General features: G+C 36.5%; 2 protein-coding genes across 2 annotated transcripts; both read left to right on the forward strand.

Moving 5' to 3' along the window:
• The first annotated feature begins 1,171 nt into the window (after nt 1-1,171).
• Nucleotides 1,172-7,723, forward strand: Hmt4-20 (Histone methyltransferase 4-20). Its single transcript, XM_071596499.1, has 7 exons — nt 1,172-1,297; nt 1,781-1,941; nt 2,021-2,186; nt 2,323-2,435; nt 2,530-2,716; nt 2,796-2,932; nt 3,113-7,723. The coding sequence occupies exons 2-7, from the start codon at nt 1,793-1,795 to the stop codon at nt 5,082-5,084; spliced, it is 2,724 nt and encodes a 907-aa protein (XP_071452600.1). The 5' UTR covers nt 1,172-1,297; nt 1,781-1,792; the 3' UTR covers nt 5,085-7,723.
• Nucleotides 7,724-8,321: 598 nt separating this feature from the next.
• LOC139697933 (synaptonemal complex protein 1-like) lies at nt 8,322-19,629 on the forward strand. The gene is made up of 8 exons (XM_071596794.1): nt 8,322-8,467; nt 8,537-8,765; nt 9,099-9,205; nt 9,307-9,451; nt 9,529-9,911; nt 12,021-12,099; nt 13,768-13,825; nt 19,352-19,629. The coding sequence occupies exons 1-8, from the start codon at nt 8,322-8,324 to the stop codon at nt 19,627-19,629; spliced, it is 1,425 nt and encodes a 474-aa protein (XP_071452895.1).
• Nucleotides 19,630-20,718: the final 1,089 nt, after the last annotated feature.

The following is a 20,718-nucleotide window of genomic DNA, read 5'->3' on the forward strand; positions in this document are numbered from 1 at the left end:
ACTATTTGCAGGTAACGATAGCAATCGGATACCATCAAGAAAATGTGATAAAGCAGAGAGTAATTTTGAATATAAAACGTCAAAATGTGAAAATAAGAGGGTGACAAGTGGAATCTTGTCAAATTATGGCCCTCGAATGGTTCAGCGTCTGCTATCTTCATTCAAAACTTGGCCTTCGGCGAAGCAAGGAAAAGTTAAGCACCAGGGAGAATTTAACGGCCAGTGCCGCAGAATGTCAACAATGACACCAAATGAACTTCACGAGAATGCGTTGAAGGATGTCAGTTCAAAAACTAACTTGAACTGTTGGTTAAACGAAAATGCACCCGAGTTATGTGGTTACTTTGAATCCATTCCCTCAAATGATGACAGTGAGCAGACGAATTCTTATTCAATCAATACAGAGCATGCATTTGAGTACAGGAACGTGTGTAATTTTTTAAGTTGCGGGTTTCACGAATATAAAATTGAGATAATCAGCAAGTCAACAGAACTACTTTTGTCTAGTCAATACGCAGCGTCAAATTATGCGCTGTTCCAAAGTGACCTAGCTAGGGATTACTTATTGAAAGCAAGATATAAAGAACACAAGGATAATTATATTATTTCCTTTCAAATAGAAAATTGATACAATGCTTCCATTTAAAATAAGTGTACATAAAATTCTTTACTTTAGAGTCTGATCAACTCATTTTGAAATACTTTACGTTTTCACTTTTTCCGGCAATAAAAAGTTGTTACAAATTTTAAATATTATTAAAAAGTTGTAATTCTTGAACTACAATCATTAAAATAATCATACTACTGGTTGTCCCTCAGAATTTGCAGTACGCCCTTCAAGATTTGAACATCCCTTCAATTTCCACCCTACTCATTCGTACACATAGATTACGAATAATATTACCTTCCCGAATGAATGGCTGTGATCACTTTAGTTACGCTTAACCAAGATATTCTTCCGCGCAGAAAGAAATAGAGCGTACAATGCATTGGACAAATGTTTTTTGCCTAAAAGTACTTTGAGTTCTTATTAGCTATTTTCGATTATTTATATTTTATGAAAGAGTATTGAAGGGATTTAATTTCCTCGTAAAAATGAAAAGACCATTTTAAAATCAGCTGATATACCGTTACGTGGTGATGCGGTCACTTGCCTTGATTGACTCGGAGCGTCAGATGAAAGTAGACAGACTTGGAAGAAAATAGAATGATGTTCTGCAATATTTATTCGTAAGACGTACTAATGGGGAGCTGATAGGCGTATTGTTTTCAATACCGTTACGTCTGAGGACATCTGGTAAGAATGCAATCGAGCTAAAGTGTTTTTTTTCGGAATGTAGGCTATCTGTAGGCATGTAGACGAAACATCATGCCCTTGGTTATGTCGTAGTTTGGCAGCGTTTCCTATTAACACCTGGGTGTAGTTTCCGCATTTTATTGAATAAGTTTTTGAAATGTAATTGACCATAATTACGCTACGTAACGGAAGGATTGAATGACAACTTATCTTTGTTGAAGTGTCGAAAATCAGGGTAAAGGATATAGTGGGTAGGGCCAGTCGCCATGTTGCTCTGGTCCTACGCGTACTTCAATAATCCGAGACATGGTTGTGGGCGACTTTGATAACTGACTCCTTGTGTCTGTGGGGGTATTTACCTTTGCATTGGTGTTAATTGAAATTATTTATTTAGACGGTTATATTTAGTCGTCGTTTGAGTTTTTCCAAGTTGATCGAAGATCAAAGCCTCTTAGACATAATTCTTCTCTTAACGATTTGTAGTAAAATAGCAGGATGGTGGTGGAGCCGGTGCCTCGTCACATTATTCACAAGATGCAGCCCACTGGCATGACTCCGAAAGAGCTGTCAGAAAATGACGATCTTGCCACCTCTCTAGTCTTGGACCCGTATTTAGGGTTTGTCACACACAAAATGAATATTCGGTAAATATTTTATTAAGTAAACCTTAATTGAATTGTGTGCCTTTTTTGTCATTGACATAAAATGTATCTTTTTCTTCAGGTTCAGACCCCTAAAAGCTAATAAGGACGAACTGAAAGCTATTGTGGAGGATTTTGTTAAGTATCAGAATTATGAGAAAACCTTCAAGCAATACACCTCAGGGGAATGGATGTGGACGTTCTACCTGACCAAGAGTAAGCAGCAACAGCAAAGTTTCAAAGAACATGTGAGTCAACTTTAGAAGACATTGTGCATTATAGTCATACTAGTAAAACATTGTTACTTTGTTAAGTGTCAATCCTAGTATTTAGCCATGTTTTACCAAATGTTTTATAATTTATTTTGGTGGAATGCCATTTCAGATATACAGGTACTTGAGAGTTTTTGACAAGAATTCGGGATTCGTAATCGAGCCATGTTACCGGTATTCGCTGGAAGGTCAAAAAGGAGCTAAAATTTGTGCGACGAGAAAGTGGTGAGAATATTTTGTTTTAATGTATATTGGGTATCCATTTTAAGTATACATCAGTAATTCAAGTAACAATAAATCATCATTAATTGTAAAATAGGCACAAGAATGAAAAAATATCTTTCCTGGTTGGGTGTATTGCGGAATTAACGGAAGAGGAGGAAGGCCTTCTTTTGCACCCCGGGAAAAATGACTTTTCCGTCATGTTTAGCTGCAGGAAGAATTGTGCTCAGTTATGGCTTGGTCCGGCAGCGTATATCAATCACGATTGTAGAGCCAACTGCAAGGTAGGCAGTGCAAAGTGCTTAGTGACTAATTTTCCCGAATCCATCGGATACTGAGATATTCTAATTTTTTCTTTGACAGTTTGTTGCCACGGGAAGAGACACAGCTTGCGTCAAAGTGTTAAGAGATATTGAAGCTGGGGAGGAGATAACGTGCTTTTATGGAGAAGACTTCTTTGGCGATGGAAATTGTTACTGCGAGTGTGAAACATGTGAAAGGTTTGGAAGACATTAATTTCACTAAGTTGCTCTTTGGGAGCACAGGAATGTCTGATTTCTTCATCCCAATATTTGCATGCCAGTCTTTATAATAGTGAAAAATTTAATTTTTACTGCATTTTTCATTCATCCAATTAAGCATACTAGGCCACTTCTAACGACGTCATTTGTTATTTTTAGGAGGGGGACAGGTGCCTTCGCCAAGGATAAAACGAAAAATGAAGAACAATGTTCTGGGTATAAGCTTCGAGAAACGGATAATCGACTGAGCCGCACCAAACATCGTGGTAGTCAGAAAGTGGACGAAAGAGTTGATAAAGTTAATGAAAGTGAGAGTTCCTCGACGGCGTTAAGTGTCAAAGAACTTCGGCAGAAAGGCCTTACGAAGTATGATGCAGAGTTGTTGATTGCCCAGGGGTGTAAATTTCCTGAGTTTCGCGAGAGTGCGTCTCCAAAATCATGTGAAAAAAGTGCTGCAGCGCCTGATATTGGCAATCAGAAGGAAACTTCTTCGCCGAAAGATCGAGTCTCGTCGAGGCGACGAGGGGAAGCTCTGGAAGGTAACAGGCAGTCAAGGTATCTCAGGGGACTTCGGCAGAGAGAAGAGAGGACGGTGACCTGTGGCGACATAACGCCTCTTCCTGCGTCAATACTCTCATCTTCTTCTTCACTTCCTGAAGATGTCTCGGCATCCAAAGGTGTAGTGTCGGACGATTCAAGAAGCAGTGCAAGTGATCGGGAGTCAGTGAGCGAAGCTTCCGGCAAGGGTGGGGCTGGTGAGGCCACAGAGCCAGGAAGCAGGGGTGGTGGTTCTTTAGTTACAAGTTCTAGTGGGGGTTTTGAAAGTGGCAATACAAGTACTGCAACACCTACAGGTTTATTGTGCAGCAGTAGTGGGATTACGTTAAGGAGCCATAGGCAGCTAATTGAACCTGTTGTGGATTTGTGTAAAGATAATAAATTGTTACAGAGCGTAGAGCCTGAAGAGTGTGTCAGTGATTGCCTATCTGTTTCCAGCAGATCTGGCAGTAATGATGGTGCGGAGGAAAGATTGATAGACGTGCGTGTGCCGTTGGTACAGTGCCGCGTGGATTCCAATGGGAGAGTGTCAGGCGAAAAGATGCGTGAAGTGGAAAGAGAAACTGAATGTTTACGTGAAACTTTCGCAACTCCCAGACTTGGTGTTAGAAAATCAAAGCCATTTGCTGTGCCTCAAGATAAAGTATTGAAAAATTTTCCTTCTAGAGTGACAGTCAATGGAAACATTCAAAAACGTTGGGATTATCATTTGAGGAGAGCAAGTTCTCGTAGGGCAAGGGGTGTTTTATTACGAAAGGGTCTAAGTGGCACTGGCACAGATAATGGGGATTGTCGGGAGGGTGGCAATGACGGAAGATCGCAGAAAAGTGCAAGCGTGCCTTCGGAAAGATCTAACGGTGGCCCTAAGGATGTCTACGAGTTCGAGGAGGAGGATGGAATTGAGTTTGATGAACCGAAACTATTGCGGAGATCCCGAGGAAGTGTTAAGGTGGATGAAGGAGTTAGTGGTGGCAATGTAAGCAATAGTTGGGATAGTTACGTAGATAAAACTGCCGTTCCTTCTAGCAATATACCCCTGCCGGTTGGAGAAGTGAATCCCACCCCTGTTGTGAATGGTTATGCATGTGTAACTCCAGAAAAAAGGAATGGTGTGAGATCAGTCAAACTTACCCTTAGAATGAAAAGGAGTCCTGTTCTTGATGAAGTTATAGAATCTGGAAACAGTCTGAGTGAAGACAGTAGCCTTGTGCAGGAACCTGAGTACGAAGTGTTACGTGTCGAGGGTGTGGGGAATGAAAATTTTGATGGGGAGGAAGAAACTGTAAGTCACAGAAGTGGTGTCCGCCGGAAAAAAAGGCACAAAGAAAAAAAACGTCGCAGAACAGGTCACGATTTTGTTTCCTCCAGGGGATTAGAGGAGGCAGAATCAGGTGAAAATTGTGTTGAAAACTCAAGGGTCGAACGCAATGAAGGGGGTTTACAATGTTATTCTTACGGGAAAGAACCTGTTATTATCAGGCCCCCAATGAAACGGTTACGGTTGATATTTGGCAATGAGTCTCATACAATTGACATACCGACACCTTTAGTAGAAAATGCCAGGTCAAATTGATCAAATTTCAAATAATAGATCGAATGCTAATTGTAAATACCTCAGACTGCGTGGAACGAGTGCTGTAAATAGAAGGTAACATTACTATTATTGATTTTGTTGGAAGGTTTTCCGTATTGTTTTGAACAGTGGGCCATTTTAAAAATTCATTTATAGAAACTTAAGTGAGTCAAGTGTTATTGTACCTTAAACTACTGTGTAAGTATTTATGAAGAATGAGTGTTTATATGTGTGTATGCCGTGTACATCAGCATGATCTTACAAATCTAACGGTTGATATTTCAATAGCGGCCTTCATAAGAGTGATGGATAGATTGATTCCCAATCAAGCTGGTCTTCTTTCTTCTGTCTTCTTTGTTTAACGTCGTATTTTGAAATGATCCTTACCCAACTTGCGACGATTTGCGTCGAGCTGAACACCTCTAATGGTTGAAAATTTGTCTATCAGTTTTGGATGAGGTGTTTCCCATTCTGTTTTATCTTAATGTCACTCTAATATTTGAACCTTCCATCATCTTATTTGACATTAAAAGTTTCAAATGAAGCGTTTTACACTTCCTGTTCAAGTTATGCACGTCAAAGGAAATTTGAGGTATTTCTATATTTTTTCTCTTCATTCAGCAAGTTAAATGTATTTTTGAAATATACTTGCCCGATTCCTACATTGGTAACTCTTATTTTGTCCTAAAGTGCAAATTGCTTCTGTGTGAGCCGTAGGAACAAAAAAATACCATTGTATTCAAAGTTATATTCTGCAGGATATTCAATTTCTTGTAATATTTGGTAATTTTATCGGTATAATCAACATTTAACTATCGAAACATTTTGAACTTGCTGAAAAGTGTGGTATTGGTGATTATTCAAAGTCTCAATCTTTACCTTTGGAATTCATTTTTAATCTCTACAGGTTACTTATGCAGCATTCCCTTTCTTCACATTTCCTACTATATTTTCCATTTTCTACTTTTCGTTTTTACAAAATGGGAAATTTTAGTCTCTAGTCACTTGTATTGGGGTTCTTTTTGAAGGCAGTTTGCTTTTGGGATAATTGTGATTTGATAGGTTTATCCTGTGATATAATAGCTTTTAAAATGTCAAATTTATAGCCATTTTAACTCAAGCCTCAGATTGGATGTTTGTATTGTTTGATTCTGATTGTCTTTGTTATTGTGATGTTTCACACATTCTGTATTGGGTTAATGAGTGTCATGGAAACTCCCAAATATGATTCAGAAATATTCCGACTGGTTTCCAAATCATTTTGGAATTCAAACAAAATTGCTCAAATACATCATTGCCAGGTTTTAAATCATTTCTTAGAACCTAAATATGGAAATTTTTGCTGTGTCAATAGGTACTTCATTAAGCCAGAAGTTACTGTTTTTGTTCGATACACATATTGGTAAATTGTTTACCAATGATTGAGAATGTTATTTGTACTAGCGAGTGTATTTTTTGTAGGACTTGAAAAGACTGATCTTAAGTTTGGTGGAACAACTAACATGTAATGAAAATATTATTTGCCTTTTGTCGATAATTGTTATGTTACGGAAGGCTAATCTTTATTATTAAGAAATCATTTACATTGATGTTAGTTCTTGTTTATTTCATGGAAAGAGGTTTTAATGTATTTCATGCCTTAGTTAATGTTTAAGAATGCCTCTCGACTTTGTGGGTATTACTAGCTATGGCTTTCAGGAGTTGCAAAATTAGTACACCTTTATTTAGCTTTTCAGACTTTGGATCACAAACGTTTTGAAGTGAAATTGATGTATTAGTAGTGAGTTTGGTGGAGGGTGATTCTAAGTTTGCTAAAACATGACTGGCTTATTTTATATCATCATAGCTTCCATGAAGCAGATTTTGTTAGTTGAATACCAGTGACTTCCTAATTATTATTCAGAAGTGTATTATCACTGCCAGGAGTGAACATACGTTTGCATGTGGTGATGTTTGTGCAACTCATGAAGTTCAATAAGCAATGAAAAAGTTCAAATGTTCTATGCCGAGCATATAATCAATGCATTTTATTAATTCAAATAAGAATTTAATTGGGATGTAAATATATTTTACCTGCCCTTGTGTTGCTTCAAATAAGGTTATTGTTCTAAATTTTTTTTGAAGTATTTGACTATAAGTTTTAATTATAAATCAAAAGTATTTATTTCAGAATTTATGTTTGTTAGCAACCAGTTATGTGGCAATGGTGAGTGATGTACATTTATTTGGTGACTTAATGTTGGAAATAGAAGTTGTTGCTGTTGCCATTTTTGTACATTACTTGATACCACTTCTGTTCTAACCTTTATGTTGAGAGAAATGAAAATATTAATTTTAGCGCTTTCTGGAAATGTTATCCAAGGCAAATGGGATATGGTTCATTAGAATCGGAGACCTAAACGGTTCATTACTTGAATGCTAAGCATTCTAATCCCCAGTGAATTACTCGTAAAGTGAATTTTAATGTTGAGTTCTGTCATTGTATTAAATCATTGTATTTATTGTTATACATTTTCCGTTCAATCATCTTGAAACCTATACTTAACGTTGACATCTTGCTTCAAGGTCACAATTGTGAACCCAGAAACTTCACTGTGTGCTCATTGATTGAATCTAAGCATTCGCCACGAATGTGACTACTGAGATTTAAAAATATAAACTTTTATAGTAACGGTAGTTTTATTTGCATTCACCTGTGTTGAAATATATAAACGAGTTACAACGGCTTGGTACTGGGGGAATGTCATAATGTTATAGATAATTATGCTGTGAAATTTTGAATTGCCGCCTGAAGGTGTAGGTGCGCAATTCGATAGTCTTTTCTTCGGACGAGGATTGTTAGGAATTCTGGGTATTATACCATACGCGTTGATTCAAATTTGTGAATTTTAATCGTTGAAACGGTTGAAGCTTGTTGAGTTAGTGTTTTCGTTTCAGCGAATAATGCAACGCCAATCAGTTCGCAATCAAACTGTTAATGAAAAACCGCGAGAATCTTCTTCTCAATGTCAGTTAAATACTCAAACGCAGTATTTACAGAATGCTATTCAACATTCTCAAGGGAAGCAATGCCCTTCCATTAGGAGCTCGTTGAAACTTCAGGCGAAGGAAACTGAAAATGATATATTAGCCTCTGGTATGAGTACCGAGCACGAAAATCATATACAAGTGCTTCACTCCAAACTGCACTCGGAAACTGAAAACATTTTGAAATGGAAAGTATCTACAGAACTAGAAATGTCACAGAAAGAGAGAAAGCTGATAGAAACGGAGGAAATTGTGGAAAGGCAAAGAAAAAATTTGTTTGAGCTTCAGATGCACAGCGAGCAGCTAAGTCAGCGCCTTCAAGTGGAACTGAAAAATAGAGAAGATCTATCTTCCAAGTAAGACGATGATGATTCGAAAATACATTGTACCTACCAATTTTTTTATTGTGACCAATTTCATTCCAGAATCGAAAACACTCGGAACATTTGTAATATTATACGAGATCATTGCAATAAACTCACAACAACCCTAAATGTGTGTGTGGATGAGAAGGAAAACTTGAAGACTGCTTATACTCAGCAAAAGAAAGAGATAGAGCAGCTTCAAGAGGAATACAAACAAATGGACTTAAAGTTTAAAACTGAAGTGGACCAGCTTGAGGAGTTAGGTAATCTACAGTTGTTGGAAGATATTGTGAGTATCCATTTGTAATGATGTATAAATGCTTACTTTTGGTTGCTCAGTGCGGGAAGAAAGGAGTCAGAGAAATAAAATTATCACTGAAGCAAATGCAATGCATACAATTTTGAATGAGAAGATTGAAGAATTGGGTAAAAATAACATTGATGAAAGAGAAAAGTGTAATAGAATGAATCAGCAACTTGCCCAATACTTGGAAAAAATTAAAGTTTTGGAGACAAAGGATGAAGAAAATATGAATCTGTTATCTTCAGTGAGTCAATGAAATTAAAAATTCATTCTGGTGTGACTCATCATAAATAACTGCTTTAAATATGTATATTTTAGTTCAAGAAACAGGTTAGGAATTTGGAAAGCCAAATGGTTGTTCAGAAGGAGAAGTTAGAACTGGATGTAAAGGAAACTTTGGCCAAAATGGAACAAGAAAGGTCAAGGTAAGATATACGAGGAATGAAACTGCTTATAGTTTAAATAATTTTTAAAACTTCTGTTAGATGATTATAAGAACCAACCTAATGAAGAAGCAATATTTCAGGTCTGCTTTACTTCAGAAGCAGTATGCCGAAGCTCAGGATAACCTTCAGCAAATGATGGTCATGAAAGACAATCTATTTTCGGAAAATACAGTTTTGAAAGAAACTGTGGAGAATTTGGAAACTATTAAACTTAAGTTAAATGAGGCAAATATCGAGGAAATAACATAATACTTTAATTAGCTGTGAATTGTTATTATTACATTTCCTTTTTTTTTTTGTAGGACCTGCTCAAGACTGGAGTTGAGCATAAAATACTTTTAGAAGAAAGGGATAGGCTTTCGACTGAATTAAAGGCCTTGGAGGAAAGTCATGTCAAATTGCAGGCTTTGAAAATTGAATATGAAAATATTGTGCAAGAAAATCAGATGGCGATGAATGAATTGAAGGAAGCACAGGATAAATTGACAGTAATAGAAAATGTTAACAGGGAAAGGGAGAGTATGCTGAAGGCATGTGCTGATGAGAATATGAAATTGAAGGATGAAAATAGCTGTTGCAATGACTCACTAAACTCCCTGACCAAAAAACTTAAAGAGTCGGAGTTGTTGGAGCATGAAAGGAAACAAAAGATTCTGTTTCTTGAAAAAGAAATTGATATTTTAAGGCATGTAGTTTTTCTCAAGCATTCATTTTATATGAATGAACCAGTGTATCTGACAATATTTGCCTCTTCCATTGTATATTCAAGTTTTTCTTTAATTAATGTTACTGTTGTATAAACTAGGTGAAAACCTCTAAATTAAAGAAAAACGTTATATAAGGTTTAGGTTTTCTGCAGTGACACCAAGAAAAGGGAATTAAACTGAGGAATTGTATAGTATAAGTAATATGATTAATTTAAAGATATTTTGAAAATGTAATTTGAATACTGTGGTTGTCACGCTGTTTTCAAGTTAAATGAGACATTGTTTTGCTTTAGATATATTAACTTACATAGAAATAGAGATGAAACTGAAGACAAAGGGAATTCAAACTTTGCTCTTGGTGGAAAATTCACCACAGTAATATTAGCTGTGCTAGGAAGGACGGGGCAAGACATTGGTCGGGCAATGGACCCAATGTCAAATGGATAGTTCATTTCAACATGTAACTGGGAAGATATATTTATTTACTATTCAGATTTCATAGATGAATAAAAGGCAAATATAGGAATATTCAAGGAAGTGAATACAGTTTACAAATGTAATAAAAACAAGTTAAAAATATTTAAGAATGTGTAGTAGCTTCACATTCTTGTCTACCGTCAAGTTAAACATAACCCCTTGTAGAAATGTGTCAACTTCATTAATGTTTTATATAAAGGTGAACATTGTTAGCTGTGAAATTGTGGAAAAGAGCCATAGTGATAATATCAGATTTTGTTCCATCCACTTTCCTACAAATATCTGGAAAAAATGATTTTGTTGAAAATTTTATCACACCGGTTACCAAAGCATGTAGTATATATCTAGCAAATTCTCCTATTTTAGGCAACATCCTTAACATGATTTCCTTCATCTCGCCTAACAACCCAGTATTGAGGTATTTATATTCCAGATATATGACATATGCTGCATTAAAAAAATTCAATTAAGTTTAAATATACTGCAGTGATTTACATATATAGGGGTCAAATATGTTTTATATTTAAACATTGAAGATATGTAGCACACTTATAGTGCCTACATAAGTTGTGCACTTTTTCATGGGACTCTTACAAATGCTTCTCTACTGGGTATGATATAATCAGATTTGGATATCCTCAAATTTGACCAAACTCTTGTTAAGTTTGATCAAAACCATGGCTGATTATATATAATACTTAAATCAGATGTATCTTAAACTCCATTGCAACATTTGAAATGTGGCCAGCACTTTAAAGAGGCAAACAAAAGATATCCTAATGCATAGAGGTGCTTGTCTCTGAATGAATTTTTTTCTTAAATTTGTTAGTTTCATTCTCTGTTGCTTTGTTTATATGTAGTACCTTGATTTTTGAAACCCAATTTTGTCATTGATTAATAGTAACATCATGAAGTTGTGGCGTTGGCCAGTACAGGTCTGTGCAGGAATATAATTTATGGAATCCATTGTAACAAATGGACTAAGTTTAACATCACACATGATATGTTTTGCCAGATCAAACCTTATCTGTTATAATAGACTGTCAGTCTGTTATAACAGATAACATCATTTTAAGACATAACATCTGTTATAATGCCATGTCTAGCTTGCCAGATTCACTTAAATTAGCTTATTTCATGAATAAGTTTTCCAGATTAGACATCATAAAGTAATTTGCAATTGTGTGGAATGCAACTTTTTATTTTCTAATGGGTGAAGGATTTGCTGTAACGTTCATCCTGTTATAGGTTTGTATCAATTGATGAATATTTGATTATTTACGCTGATGCCTCCTGTCAACAGTTTTTCATGACCTATTAATTCATCGCACTCAAATGTTTACCATAAATATTCTTCAAATATATACCCACTACATTTGCTAAAGTGCTTTACGTTGCACCCCAAAAGTCCCTTGCATACAATAATGAGAGGAGAATAACATTTTATAATGTCATTTATGTGCCATTTTTTGCTGCCTGAAACATTTTGTTGATGTCATCCATTCACTGTCAACAACCTTTTCATGGCCATCTTCATTGGAATGCCTTGCAGCCCAGCTGTGATATTTTACTGTTTTGGTACTGCATTGTTATTTGTATGGCAAATTTAGGTGGGGCATGTATCCAATCCTTCTCACAATATGGGTATGGACTCCCATGTATTCTGCTGCCCAGCCTATTCGTTCAAAGGTAATGATATATAATCTTTCAATATTAAGAAAAGAACTCTGATCATATGACCCATGATACAGCACCTTCTTTAATCTGCACGGCCAATTTATGGAGAATCAATTGCACTGAGTTGTCTTTCTTAAATGAGTCTTGATTCAGATGCAAAGGATATTCCCCAAGGAGGAAGGAAGTTAGACATTTCTCTGAAAGAGCTGGCCTAGGTGTGGATTGAACGTCACTTTGATTGAAATTCTGAATCTAGGAATCACCAATTACCAAACAGGATGTGAATATGCATATTAGTGGGAGTATGCATTTTCCTCTTTAAGTGGTCCAGGAACACCCCATCATCTTGAGCAGTGTTGTATGGGGCAAATATGGATCTGCACCTCTCCTAGTTGCTTCATACATTATGATGCTTGAACTCCCATTTCATCTGACCGGATGCACGGGAGCCCTCTGAAAGTATTCATTTTATCCTGGGAAGTTTCAAAGATTTATTTGAAAGCTCCCATTTTGCTCAGAAGAAAAAGTGTGTCAATTCACTAGTCATTTGAGAGAATCTTATGGGGCCAAGTTGCTTCCAGAACACCATGTGTCTGTAGATGTCCTTCTATTATTCACTCTTAGAGTGAATAATCACAGATTTATATAAATTTGCTAGGCCTCCTTGAAGCAGTCCCAGGCCTTAGGTTTTTCTGTACATTTGATTTATTGAAGAATGTACTGGATTCTCTCAAGAGCATCACCAAGTATGGTGCTCAGCACGGGAACTGTTTGAATTGGAGGTATCCCTGTTTCTTGCTCTTTAAGAGGTCAGTATTTTTGAAGGATAAGATGATAGATTCCTGAAATTGTAAATGATTCCATTTCATCCATATTTTTAAACATAATATTTGTGGAATTTTTACATCTCCCTTCAAGTTTTTGTGAACAGTTATCTCAGACTGTAATTATGTGATTCTTTTATTCAATTGAGGTTGTATCGCCACTGATTTTCAACAGGATTTTTGTGGTCTGTTAAATATATCTTCCCTGATGCTCTTCAGTTATAAATCTTACAGATCAAAATTTTAGTTCTAAATGTCGATTCAATCACTTCCTCTCCGTAATAGTCAATACAGGTTATTCTTCGTTCAGTATAATAAGCTCTGTAGCTATTAGAAATTCAAGTAGAGCTCTGTGTGTCATACTAATGCTTGAATTCCCCTCATTTTGCTGTTAAAATTTGCATCGCATCTGATCAACATGCCACTAATCCTAATATTATGTGGTATCCTTATCCCTACTTGAGGTGCTTTGTGGAGAGCACTTTGAGTAAGTATCCCGTCCATTGAATGGGAAGTTGAACTGTGGACCCCATGGTACCATTTGTTGAGAGTAGGCTAATGCCGATTCCAGGCTTCTCTCAACCCTTCATCCTTTCCTATTCATTCCTAATGGCACAAATGACCTTAGCTGTTGGTCATCTCCCCTAAAAGCTATTGCCTAGTATTATTCTATACCTTCTATGCTTCCTTCTCCCTGGTGGACAGTTTTACTGCTGTAAGTTGTCTGGAGGTAAACTTTGGAAGGTGTATAGCACAGAAACCTTAGGATAGATGCAAGATTTAGGACTTATAATATGGATATAGTAAAAATAATCTTGTTGTTCTGAGTCCTTAAATTCTACTTCTGTGCACCTAGGGTGACATTGGTGCTACACTAATGTTACCTTCAGAGAAGCTCCAGCAAAGAATGCCTAGTATTGCTGGTTGACATGGAGGGAGATTAGTCCCAACATGGTCTGTAATTCTTCCTCTCTTGGAACGAAGTGAGTACTTCCCTTTTTTTATTCTACAATCATGCCCTCCAAAGAACAGTCCCAGATATGTTGAGGATCCTGCTAGTGAGGTCAACTGTACTCAAACAAGTGGGACCAGGTACCCAATCCATCAGTCATTCAGAATAATCTCCAGTGGTCTCCAAGGGGAGGATGTCTTCCGAAGGGGAAGTTTGGCTGAAGGAATCTTATTTTGTTTCAGGGTTTGATTTGATGGTTCCATTTTGTTCCCACGGGCAAATTAAAGGCCCATCCAGAGCCTTGCATGCACGGTTATCCTGTTGATGGGAACATTTTATCGACTAGATTTATAATTTTCTGAGAAAACCAGGAGGCACCTTGAGAATGTAGTCATTAACCATACATTACAATTTTGGTCTATGTATTTGCTTCATCCCTCCCTGAGGTCACTTAACCCTGGCCTGGGGTGAGAGATACTTCCCATTATACTCAAAGGACTAATTACTCTGTAATTGTAGTTATTAATTACATCTTACTCCAATTTTTTTTGTTGAAAGGCACATTATTGCATTCTCTTAATTTCTTTTACAACTAGAATTAGTAAGCATAAATTGAACAGTTCGCATGACTAACTCTCCAGCAATTTGCACCTACTCATCAACATTAGCATACACTTCAAAGCTCAATGTGTCATCTATGTCCATAGCTTTTTCATTCATACAAATTTTAAAATCTCATTTCTGCTTACTCGGACTTCCCTGAGATTATTATCTCCTCTAATGCATTTGGCTTGCTTTCTTTGTCTACCCCATTATCATATAAAACCTAACCTCTTACCCTCACATTCTGTACTAATGCTAATACTGTCTCTTGTCATGTAAATGAAATTTGACCAATTCTTATATTCACATCTTTGGCACGCATACAGATGAGTAGATTCATGTTTAACTATGGGTACTATATAAACATGCATTTTGTTTCATTCAATCCTTATTTCCGTGAACATATTCAAAAAGATTTCTCCATTATTATATGCTTAGGGTATGGGAAAAGGCTAGAATATTTTCAGCGGCATTTCTTCTGATGACAATCCAAGGTAATGATATTATTCTCGCACCTAGGTCATTAGTTAAAATTTTCTATGTTTATCCCAGAAAATACACGAGATGAGTGAATAATATTGACATGAATGAATATACCTGCATATCATGTAAATGTATTAAGGTTTTACCTCTGGATAAAAATGTTTTCTCCAATGCCATTACAAGGCTAGCCATTGGCATGCTGGCTAATGATGGATGAACAATGCATGCATTAGCAACCCTTGTGTCCCCCAAGTCTACGATCAGTGTAATCAATAAGAAATGGACTTTAAAAAAATATATTTATAATTATGATTACTCTAGTGTGGAATCAGTTTCTGGAGGCAATTCTAGGGTGATGCATGCATATTGCACCACACTTCCAATTGCAATGTATTTCAGGCTGACAAACACTTGAAATGTATCTGTTATTGCATGCTGGAGTGACACTACACTTTAATAAAACCCAATATGTTCTTTGTGGTTTCTCATGATAATTGGACTGATTTAAACAAAAGTGGGTAGTTCCATATTTAGTTTTTATGGTAGGCACTAGATTGAAGTTCTTTAGAAAAAATGAAGTTGTTATGAACAAATCATGTGTATTCCCATTCTATTGCCTCACTTTTCTTTTAATCTCTACTCTTGCTCCCTAATTACTACCTTGCACTTTGACAACCTTTGCTTTCTAACACCCCATTATATTTTCTGAGTGCACACAACATGTATCCGGGAGAGCCTGATACCATTTCAATTAAAAAAAGTAAGTGTTCTTCATATTTGAGTTGGAAATTGTGTGTTACAATTTACATACTGATCAAATGAGGCATCTTTAACTCTTAATATATCGGATGTCTTCTGCCAAAGGACAATCTTTGTAGAACTGACTGTACCCCACGCCAAAGCAGATTGTTTTGAAATTTTTTTCAGAATTTTGAGAGTTGACATAATGAGCAACATACTGTACTTAGACATTTTATGCACTGTTAATATGAATATTGTGATATCTTACTTATTCAGTGTAATATCCTATGACATTCTTACCTTGTCACAGTACTTAGCGGTTTCTCTGTGCAGATAACAGTACAACTTATTATAAATAGATCACAAAAAAATGTAATTTAATTTACTATTTCCAAAAGAATGCTCAGTGCTAATATGGCATGGATAATCACTTCCAATACGATACCTTACGACTCAATTTCAGTGAGCAGTGTTAAATGTGTATTAAAAATAATTGAGAATCAAAGTATACAACTTTTGGCTGGCTGCAAAAAAGTAATTAAAAGGGTTTAAATAATATTATGTTGCATTTATTTGTATTAACCTTAAATTGTATTTATAACCCATGCATTTCTTGGTTGAAATCTATTGCCACATTTTTCTCTATAAATGGTCTTGGAGAATTGATAATTTCTACAAATGGGTTTGCTGATGAAGACCAAGTAATGGAAAATGAAACTTAAAATCTTATAGCCTTGAATACAATTTCATTAACTTTTAAATCATTCTAATTGAATTAATGTTTTTATGAAACAGGAGCCAATTAGCAGCATTGGAGTCTAACGCTGCGATAAATACATCTGAGCTAACTGCTCTTATAGAAGAAGGTCGAACTGAATCAATGAGAAAGGATAATGAAATGAAAGATCTTAGCGATGAAATAGAAAGACTTAAATTGCATACACTTCAGCTTAAAGACAAAGAGAAGGAATATTTGGAGCAAATTAGACAAATGGAAGAGGAGGTTTAAATCTTTTCTTAAGAGTTTCATAGTTTTAATTTTACTTGTATTACAAAGTCAATCAATTTTATATTCTTTATCATAAATGGCCCTTTAGTTAAGTAATTTTTATTTCTAGCAATTTAATAGTCTTTCCATTATGTTCTTAGCATATGATATGTTTCTAGTCATTTATTTTCCTTAAACTTTTGGGTTCTTATTTTGTAACTGTAGTATGATATATTGTGTTCATTACAACAATTGTTTCTTTCCCTGCACAACAGCTAAAGCTGACAGTTTTGGCAATTTTTTGACAATTCATTTGAAAGTATATATATATAAATAATGTATAGTACTTAGCACTAGTGGACACAGGCAAAAACACACAAAAATGAGACTCACTATTTTTCGAATTTTCGGTGGTCGTGACCACCTTTATCAAGGAAGAGAGGGACAGAACTCCCTCACAGTTCTGTCCCTCTCTTCCTTGATAAAGGTGTTCACGACCACTGAAAATTCGAAAAATAGTGAGTCTCTTTTTTGTGTGTTTCTGTGTGTTTTTGCCTGTTTCCACTAGTGCTAAGTGTTATACATTATTATTCACGTCCGTGAGACTTTCAAAAAGTGTTATATCGAAAAGTGTTATATAAAGAAATCAAGATATGCTAATACCCACTGGTCTGGATTTAGATTCCCCCTTCCCCAGCTCAATGGGTTTCTTAAGGCATCAACATTTGGGTACCCCTTATGATTGGGGTTTATGTGAACTTCGTGTTACACATTTCTATGGAGGGATTGACAAATGGCAGAAGGCATCAATTATTGACTTCTAAGTTCAGCTGGTCCCTAATTTCACATTCATGGTTGATCTGAGTATGTGAAAGTTACATGTCTCAAGCATTTAATATGCTGTATCATAGATTTTTAATTGCCTCTATGAGGTAGCTACCAATTAATTTTGAATGCCCTCGTCAAATTGGTTTTTGGAAATGCAACTACATTAATCTCGTGAGGTCCAATGAAATAAATTACTATCAGTTATGCAATGTTCAATTGGTATTACAATAAGTGAATACATTTGACTGTTTGCTATAACAAATATCAGAGCATATGCTTTTCAAAGCAAAATAAGCCTTATGGTGAATATGATTACACAACATATCACCAAAAATGCCAAAAAAATAATCCTCATGTCTTCCAACTTAAATAAATTAAATCTGAATATGATTCACTACTCTACTAGACTAGTGAATGATATTCAGCAGCCTTTTGTAGGGACCAAATCTATAATTTGGTCCTTACATAAAAAATGGCTCTAAGACTTAGAGCATTATCTTGCATGAGAAACTTTGCAAACATAAAAGATTAATTAACAATGTTGTAGTCTTTGAGAAAAGAATCAAGCATCTTAGAAACCAAACTCTTAAATTCTCTTGATGAGCTTCCTAACTACAAATCTATGTATAAAGTACTTCAGTTTTTTTTTGTTTTCTCTTATTCCTCCTTGTTCAGAGTACATAGGATAGGTGTTTATTACCAGTGTGTAACACCGTGCATACATAGATAAATGTATCTTAATCATGAGTATTATTAGTGTGTCTATTTCTCAGTCTTGATATTCTTAGATGAATAAATTTATTGTCATCACCAGTTGTGCTATGAACACCCATTCAACCTTGGTTTAACTTTTATGATACTGATTTGTTTTATGGAATCATGATTCTTGCCATGGCACATGTCAATATTGAAACCACAAACTGTGCTAAGTGTGTATTTATATAGATATATGTATATATTATTTTTTATTACAAGGTAACCTAATGGTTAAGGTAGGTTTTGGATGGTAACAACTGCCAAATAAATATTTTGTTTCTCCTTACAAGACTCAGTCCAACATTCTATTCTACAACAATTCCATCTTCATCTCTGTGTACTTCCTTTCTCCCTTCATCCCGTCCAACATCCCTATCCTATTCCTGACCTTTCCTTGTTTACCTAACATTTTCCCCATCTATTAGTCTTCAACATCTCACTGCTGATCAATATGCTTTTCATCCATTTTTCCTGCCTCATGATTTATCCCCACAAACCCCTCTCCTCCCCAACATGCATAGCACTTCCTCATTTATTTTCCTTTCCTCCCATTTCACCCTCTCCATCCTTCTCTGCCCTCGCATTTCAAAAGCCTCCAATTTACGAGTATCATCCTCCTTCAGTGACCACTTTTCCGTGCCGCACATAACTACGCTCCATATCAAAGTTTTGGCAAGCCTTTTCTTAACATCCTTACTCAACGTCCCTTTCATCAACTCCCTCTTCATTGAGAAAGCCTCTATGCCTAGTATATTGACTATTTTGGTCCAAAATACAGGGGGTATTCTGAAATTAATGCAATTAAATTTCCCGCGTTGCTCTTATTGGTTGAAGTGGGATTGAACCACTTGAAGTAGGTGGGGGGGATGCTAAGCTTTTGCTGCAAAACCAATCTCAGTGCTCCCCAAGTTGTGGAAGTGGCAGAACATCAGTTATTGTAAACGTCTGCGTGCCGACAATGCCACGAAAAATATGGAATTAAAGATCGAGCAATGTTACGCGATTAAGTTTTATGCTAAACTGAAAAAATCTCTTGAGGATTTGGGAGGCTTAAAGGAACTCTGCCCTGTTCTACTCATTAATTTCAAGGTGTTAAGGCCTTTAAGGAGGGCCAAGAAGAGGTTCACAAAGAACAATGCTCTGGGCGGCCATCAACCTGCAAAACTGACAATAATTTAGCTCTTGTTCAACAATTGTTGGATTGTGACCGTCAATTGAGTGCCAAAATGGTTGCCAATGACCTGAACTTGTCATCTTCTATTGGGTTTCGCATTGTTATTGAAGATTTAGCGATGAGGAAAGTGTGTGCCATGCTGGTGCACTGGGGCGGTCAGATGACCAAAAGATCAGCCAAGCTGAAATTTTAAGTGAACTTTTGCAACGTGTTGAAAATGAACCTCATTATTTGGATAATGTCATCACTAGTGATAAAACTTGGGTTTTTGAATACCACCCAGAAACAAAACGCCAAAGCTCTGAGTGACACACCGACCAGTCTCCAGTCCAGTCTCCCGAGCCCATAAAGGCAAGAATGAGCAAATCATAAGTGAAAACAGTGCTTATTGTCTTTTTCGACAGTAAAGGAGTGGTCCATAAGGAGTTTGTTCCTCAAGGATAGACAACGCTACCTAATACGTGGATGTCCTGGAAAGACTCATAAAAAGGGTCATCAGGACGAAAAAAGACATCTACCTGGCAACTCTATCACGACAGCCCGCCTTGCCACAACGTACCATGAGTTCCTGGCCAAACACCAGGTGTCAACACCTGCCTCACCCCCCCTATAGTCCTGACGTCACCCCAGCAGACTTCTTTTTGTTCCCTTGGATGAAGGGAGCCCTGAAAGGAACCCATTTTCGGTCCATGGAAGAGATCAAATCAGCTGTGATGAAAACCTTGCAAGAGGTCCCCAAAGATGTCTTCCAGGGCACGTACCAGTCATGGCTGGAGTCGCTGGAAAAAATGTGTAGAGGCCCATGAAGAGTACTCTGAGGAATTTCAATTTTTTGTGCAAATCTGTTCAATAAATTACTTGCAAAAATAAATGCATTACTTTTGGAAAGTACCCTGTCCTTCTGAGATATGTAAACTGTTCCACCTGCTCTAGTTTTTGAAGTCATATTTTAATGTTAAATTTAGTATTTCTCTTTCAGGAAAATCGTCTAACCTTTGTTTTATTAATATTGATTCTCATCCCATCTATCGCACTGAATTTCCAATTCACTCGGCAATGCTTGCAACCCCTTTGGCTGACTGACAAACTAAAGCTGGGTCATCAGCAAACCTAACTGATTTTACATATTCCCATCTGACTTTCATTCCTACCTCCAGTTCTTCCCATGCCTCCTTAAGCATTTCCTTTACATATGCGTTGAACACCACTGGTGATAATGGACACCCTGCCTTTCACCTCTTCCTAACAATACCCATCCGGACTCTCCAATCCCTACTCGAAC

Source organism: Hetaerina americana, unplaced genomic scaffold (genome assembly GCF_022747635.1).
Source record: "Hetaerina americana unplaced genomic scaffold, ioHetAmer1.1.p SCAF_8, whole genome shotgun sequence".
NCBI lineage: Eukaryota > Metazoa > Arthropoda > Insecta > Odonata > Calopterygidae > Hetaerina > Hetaerina americana.